We start from the raw sequence: 6,834 nt of genomic DNA on the forward strand, positions 1-6,834 counted from the left end.
TGCGGGTTAACCACACCTCTACAGTTCCGTTGTTGGTAGAAAAGTGCAGCTGAACTTCATGAAGAGTCTCCTCATGTCCTATCAGATCTCCACTACTCTCCACAAATCTGACACAAAATAAAAATACTATGAATACTGTGACAATATATTATAGAAAGCCGTAAATGGACCTGTATTCCTAATGCATGTTGAAGACCTATTCTGCTATCGCTATAATAATTTTACGGTAGCCTATGTATGTGCCAGGGAACTGTAGGAAAACTTATCAAAAATATAATATAAAACATATGTTAGTTCACCAGATACTCGATTTTAAAGGATCGGGAGCCAAAAGAAAGAAAAAAAGAAAGGAAAAAACTTGAAGGGACATTCCTCCATGTTTTTAATGACTTCTAGTCCATATTATTTGATATTAATACAGTATCAGCCTAACAAAATTAATTGACTGTAGGAAAAGTGTCTTGTTGCAATCATTAGCAGAATGATTAAGCTCATTACAGCCGTCTTGCAGCGGCACCGTGTATCCGCCTGCGGACTTATTCTTGACTTTATCTGTCGTAATGAAAATGTACTCACAGTGTTTTAAAACCTTCACCTTCATTGGAATAAAATGTCAAAATATGGTTGCCCAAATTTAAAAAAAGATATGTGAAAAAAACATGAATTAGATGTAAACATCTGTCCATGCAACATGAGAGCCGAATCAGCTGAGTGGACGGACCGATGGAAAACCAGCAAATAAACCACTTTCTTTAAGATGCTAAGACAAAGTAATGTGAACCTTTGTGTGTGTGTGTGTGTGTGTGTGTGTGTGTGTGTGTGTGTGTGTGTGTGTGTGTGTGTGTGTGTGTGTGTGTGTGCTCCCTCGCAGGAACAGTGTGAAGCAGATAAATCTTGCAGAGTTGTGTTATTGATCTTGTCCAGCTGTTAATCAGTGTTTTATGAAGTGTACCATAAAGCCTCCACAGAGCGCGTAGAGTCTTTAGCCAATTGAGTTTCCAGGCCCAGAATTGGGTCTTAATCTCGCGCTGTCTATTTGGCAGTTTGATTGATGTCCTCGCGCAGCAGAGGGGGGGGACAAACAGTCCAGCCTCGCTCTCCTGCATGCGCACACAAACGCGCGCCCGCACTCACTAGATAACGACCGGAGCTCGAGCCGAAGAATTCCAGACTGAAGAGTCCAGGGAGCGGCGCGTGGAGCAACCTCTGTTCCTCGCGCCGAGCGGGGGGCTCGCAGAGGCCATGGATCACATTGGGATACTAGGAGCGCATCTGCAGCAGCATACGCACGTGGAGCCCATCAGCTTCGGCATCGATCAGATCCTCAGTAACGTGGAGCAGAGCTGCATGCTGGGTGCGAGGATGCACGAGCCGGACTACGGACACCCGGTGTACAACAACGGCGCTAACAGCGGCCTGAACGGCGGCGGCTTCACCTGCGGTAACACCGGATATAACGGCACCAACAGCTCTTGCGGGGTCGCTTCCCTCGGCGGGGCTTATCACATGAACATGGGTGTGAATATGAACGGGACTAATGTGAACGCCGCCGGGGTCATCCGTGTCCCCGCGCACCGGCCTCTGAGCGGCGGGAACTCCTCAGTGCCGCCGGGAAGCGGCACCATCAACAACCTGACCGCGCTCACCTTCCCCTGGATGGAGAGCAACAGACGCTACACCAAAGACAGGTTCACAGGTAGGATATCATATCATATAGACTATGATAATATCATAGCATAGCATATTCCATCAGGCGTAGGCCCAAAGAGAAAAAAAAACAGGATAGGCTATGTGACGTCTATAAAAAGTATTCACACAAGGACAACAAATAAAAATATTTTTAAAAAATAGGTCTACTATTGAGGCTGAAGCATTTGTTGTAAATCGTTTAAGCAGTCCAAATAAATTAAACACAGCCCAGAAAGAACAGAATTACTGACCAAATTCTAAAACGTCCCTGTGTGTATCCCGCTTGTACACATGGGCAGAATTTCAGTGATTAATGACTCACAAGATATAGCTGTTATTTATTCAGTGATAGTTAGAGGCAGCTCAGCGATAAAGATGCTCGCCTGGAGTGAATGTCTTCAAATATCTATTATTTGGCATCTCGAACTTGTGTCCCTCAGGCTAATGATAATAAATATTGCTAAATCAAATGGATAGTTATTTCAACAAATGTTGCATCTTCATGGTTGAAACCTCCCATATTTAAAAATTCGAAAATAACATTTAGGAAACAATAATTAGAATCAACATTTTTATTGCCAATGAAAGAAAAACTTTCAGTAAGAAGCTAAACAGAAGAGAAACTGCTTGTCGTGCTCGTCTTCATGTTATTGTAGGTCCTGTGTGTGAAGTTATGTGTAGATAAATTACGGCCCTACTGTGAGACAAAGGAGGCTGATGTATTTCCTCGTGCGCGCGTGTTGTTATGATTGCTTCAATATACAAACTGTGAATATTCTTGAATTTTCACATGGGCATTTCTTCTTTGTGTCCTGTATTGTGCTGTGCTGTTGTCACAATACTGTTGGGTGATAAATTATTGTGATGCATGATTTCACCAGAATGTCCTCCATGCAGAAAGCAGTCCTCCAAGAGAATTATAGAAACAGAATACATGATGCAGTGTGACTCTTGTTATTCTTTGTTGCTTAGTGCAGCATATCTTATATATACATCTATATTTTATACACATTTTTTTATATTGTAGAGCTGAAACTAACTAACTTATTTCCATTGTCGATTAATATACGGATTCTTTTCTCAATTAACTGATTGATCATTTTGTTAATAAAATGACTGATAAAATAACACCAAAATATATTTACTTTACTATCACATTAGTCAAAGAAAGCATCAAATCCTTACAGATGAGAATAAGCTTTTTGGCATTTTAGCTTGAAAATGACAGAGACAATTAATCGATTATCAGATTAGTTGTTGATTAATTTTCTGTCGATAGACTTATTGATCAATCGAGTGATTGAGTCAGGGCTATGCCTTGCATGATGCTGAGTTGCTGCTTCTGCTCTGTCAGTCTCTTTGCCTTGCATACCTGCTTTGACCTGTCCTGTGCTGTCCTGTGCTGCGTTGTCCTCACTTGTACTGTCTTTTCCTTTCCTGTCCTATCCAGTGTCTCTCTCACCCCTCACTGTAACACGTCGTGTAGGTCATCCCTACCAGAACCGGACGCCACCTAAGAAGAAGAAGCCTCGGACATCCTTCACTCGGCTGCAGATCTGCGAGCTGGAGAAACGCTTCCACCGACAGAAGTACCTGGCGTCTGCTGAGCGAGCCGCCCTCGCCAAAGCCCTGAAGATGACTGACGCTCAGGTCAAAACCTGGTTCCAAAACAGACGCACCAAATGGAGGTGAAGCATGTTTCATTTCATGAGGCATTTTTACCGTTTTTCCAGTGCAGAGCAGATGGTGAGGACATGTTTGCTGTCTCTTACCAGTTTACACTGAGTGTAACAGAGTGTTTCACATCCTGTACTGTCAAAAGATATAAAGCAACCAAAAGTAGTGCAAAGGCTGTAGTGTTTTTACAATAATCCTGTTGTGAACACACACTTAATAAACTACAGGCTATGTAGCAACAAGTTTCTAAAGAACCATAGAGAACCATGTAAACAGTCTCTTTGTCACATTCATATACACACACACACACACACACACACACACATATATATGTATATATATATAATTTTATTTTTTATTTCAGTTTTTGTTTAGTTTTTTTTTTTTTTTTTTGGGGGGGGGGGGGGGGGGGGGGGGGGGGTTGTTTTCCCCCCCAGGGCTCCAGGAGGTCCTTTTGCACCGAAAATGAAAAATTGTTTAAACTGACTGTTACGTCATTGATAGAAGCACAACACAGTATAATATTTTTTTTTTTAAAGTAATGTCTGTTCTCATCATAAGCTTCCTCCCCACCGCTGTGCTTGTCTTCTTATCTGTACTGACAGTTCAGCGCATCTTTACACTTAATCATAACTGACGAAAAATAAGTATGTGTAAGCATGTATAAAGAAGATAAATAAAGAGCCAAAGCTCTTACAGTGGACTGTGTGTGAATGTATTTGCAGACAGTTGAGAGGCTGTCAACCCCACATGCCTCCACATGCACCAGGAGAAATAGAAAACTTAGTTTGCATTCAACTAGGCCATTGTACAATTTAAAATGGAATAAATACTTTGTAAGGTAAACAGTTAAGAAGATTCAATTAGTTTCTGTAAATATACTGTAAATAAATCATTTGTTTAGATTTTTTGGCAAAATCATTCCACTAATAAAAATAGCTACAGCTAAGATTAAAAGGTAAAATCCCCCAACATTTTAATTACGGAAATAAAATACACTCAATGCGCTGAACTATTTGGATTTGCAAACAAAGTCATTACAAACTATTAATAAATAAAATTATATTCCATAAATAAAGGTTTGATGTAGATCTGTCTACAGTAGCTATAATGTCTTTATACGCAGTCTGCATGGATAAAAGATTTGCAATTTTGTGTCTTTATTTTATATTTTTATGATTTTTGATTAAAATTATTTTTAAAATTATTATAAAATGATTGTGTTTTAATGTTGTTTACATTACAACGAGGGTATATACAATGTGCTGTAGACTATATATTATACTAGTGATTATATGTTCAATCCTTACAGTAATAATGAAGTAATAGCCTTATTTATTATATAAGACTATTACCACATGTATACCTTTTTATTTTTAAAGTGTATGTGGACATTAATTAAACGTGTACAGAGAATCTATCGGCCTGCTTTGTGGCCTGGGAAGAAAGGAATATTAGCCTATATTAAAACATAAACCATGCTGTCTGCATTTTGCAGAAATAATAATCGCACATAGCCTGAAACAGGAAATAAGAGAAGGAAATTATATTAACAAACACAGACTTTTTTATTTTTATTTTTATTTTTATTTTTATTTTTATTTTTATTTTTATTTTTATTTTTATTTATTTATTTGTTTGTTTGTTTATTTGGCGTTTTCCACAATCAGCAGGAAAAACCTGCAACAGCTGCTGATTTTGCGAATTCAGATTTCGATATTTGTCTTAGTGACGTCATACACTCTTGAACTTATATCCAATTATTAATATCTGTGGCCTAGTATTAGAATTTTCACAATAATAATTTTGAAACTTAGCCTATATGGAAATTTGTGTAGACCTATTTTTTATTGACAATAATAAAACCTCCGGGTTAGTGAAAAAGAATAGAAACACAGAAACGCGATAATAACCTTACAGAGTATATTAGTGCTCTTTCTCTGTCATCACTGGATAAATGTCCTGTCTGCTGAAACTATGCGATGAAATCTGGAGGAAGTTTAATTCACTGTGTAACATTAAAAAAATAAAATCATAATATATTTAGTAGACTAAACTATGATTGTTATGAAATGGCCAGTAAGGTGACCTGCACGCTGAGGTCTGGTAGTCATGTTTCGGATGTGTGAGCGACTCTCCGGTGTTTGCAGGCGGCAGACGGCGGAGGAGCGGGAGGCGGAGAGGCAGCAGGCCAACCGGATTCTCATGCAGCTGCAGCAGGAGGCCTTCCAGAAGACCATCAACCAGCCGCTGACACCGGACCCGCTGTGCCTGCAGAACAGCTCTCTGTTCGCCCTGCAGAACCTGCAGCCCTGGACCGAGAGCACCGGCAAGATCAGCAGTGTGTCGGCCTGCGAGTAGAGCCAGCACAAACACACGGCCTCCAGCTGCGTATGTGCGCCGGCTCCGAGTGACTGCTGGAGGGCAGCGAAACGGGCTGCAGCCCGCTGAGGGGCTCCGTGGAGGGGCGGCTCCGGTGCACGACACTGTCTGATAGATCTCTGATCCAGGGTCTTCTCCCTGCTCTTATTATCTCCCACCTTCTATCAGACAAGACGACTAACACGCTCTTAGATGGGGTCCCTCAGCACTAACTCTCATCTAATGAGGGTCCACAGTCTGATCTGGATCCCTTCAGAGGTCCTGGACTGAATCCTTCCTTCAGCCCTGCAAAGACATGACTGACTTTTTGGAAATATTTTTGGAGGCAAGAAGCCCGTCAGAGGATCACGCACAGACTAGCTTCAGTGGGTTGTTGTATAATAGTCGAACTATAAGGGACTTGATGTTTCATAAACAGCATATTTTCATATTTTATGTCTGACAAAATATGTGTGTACGTCTCTGCCATCAGAGTCTGTCAGTATTTATCTGCCATATTAATGGACTCCAATGCAAAATAAGAGAGCACTTGTTTCAGCACCTTTGTATGAATTCAAACATGTAATCAGACACATCACCTGACTCCATGTGATGATTTACACCTGATGATATCTGTTTATTTTACCATTTTATACGTGGGCCAAAAGGCCAACAAGCATCTGATCAAAATAAAAATAATATTTAATGGCATTTTGCGACTGCGTTTACCATGACACATTTCACATTTCCTTGAACTCTTATTTTTGTATAAACATTTTCCTATTCTAACCACCAGTCACAAAGAAAGACCAGTCATGTGTCTAGATGGTATATAATATTTTTTTCCTTGTGTGTACTCATAGTCTGCCATTGCATTTTGTTTGAGTGTGTGTGTGTGTGTGTGTGTGTGTGTGAAGAAGAGGTCGAAAGAGAGAGTGATGGGGTTGTAATGTATTAAAATACTCCTGGAAGGCTGTTTTATCAGAAGCAGAAACAATAAGAGCGAGACGTGTTGTACATGTTGTCTGGTCAATAACACAAGCTTTCTAATAAGTGACTGACACTAAAGGCTGCTGTGATAAATGAGAAGATTAGTGCAGCTGTGCA

At 40.2% G+C, this 6,834-nt stretch overlaps 1 protein-coding gene across 1 annotated transcript; it reads left to right on the plus strand.

Annotated features, from left to right (window-relative positions):
• Nucleotides 1-1,078: 1,078 nt before the first annotated feature.
• Nucleotides 1,079-6,578, plus strand: tlx1 (T cell leukemia homeobox 1). The gene is made up of 3 exons (XM_067611079.1): nt 1,079-1,696; nt 3,176-3,377; nt 5,517-6,578. Exons 1-3 carry the CDS (start codon nt 1,243-1,245, stop codon nt 5,725-5,727), a joined length of 867 nt encoding a protein of 288 aa, XP_067467180.1. The 5' UTR covers nt 1,079-1,242; the 3' UTR covers nt 5,728-6,578.
• The last annotated feature ends 256 nt before the right edge of the window (nt 6,579-6,834 follow it).

Source organism: Thunnus thynnus, chromosome 14 (genome assembly GCF_963924715.1).
Source record: "Thunnus thynnus chromosome 14, fThuThy2.1, whole genome shotgun sequence".
Lineage (NCBI taxonomy): Eukaryota > Metazoa > Chordata > Actinopteri > Scombriformes > Scombridae > Thunnus > Thunnus thynnus.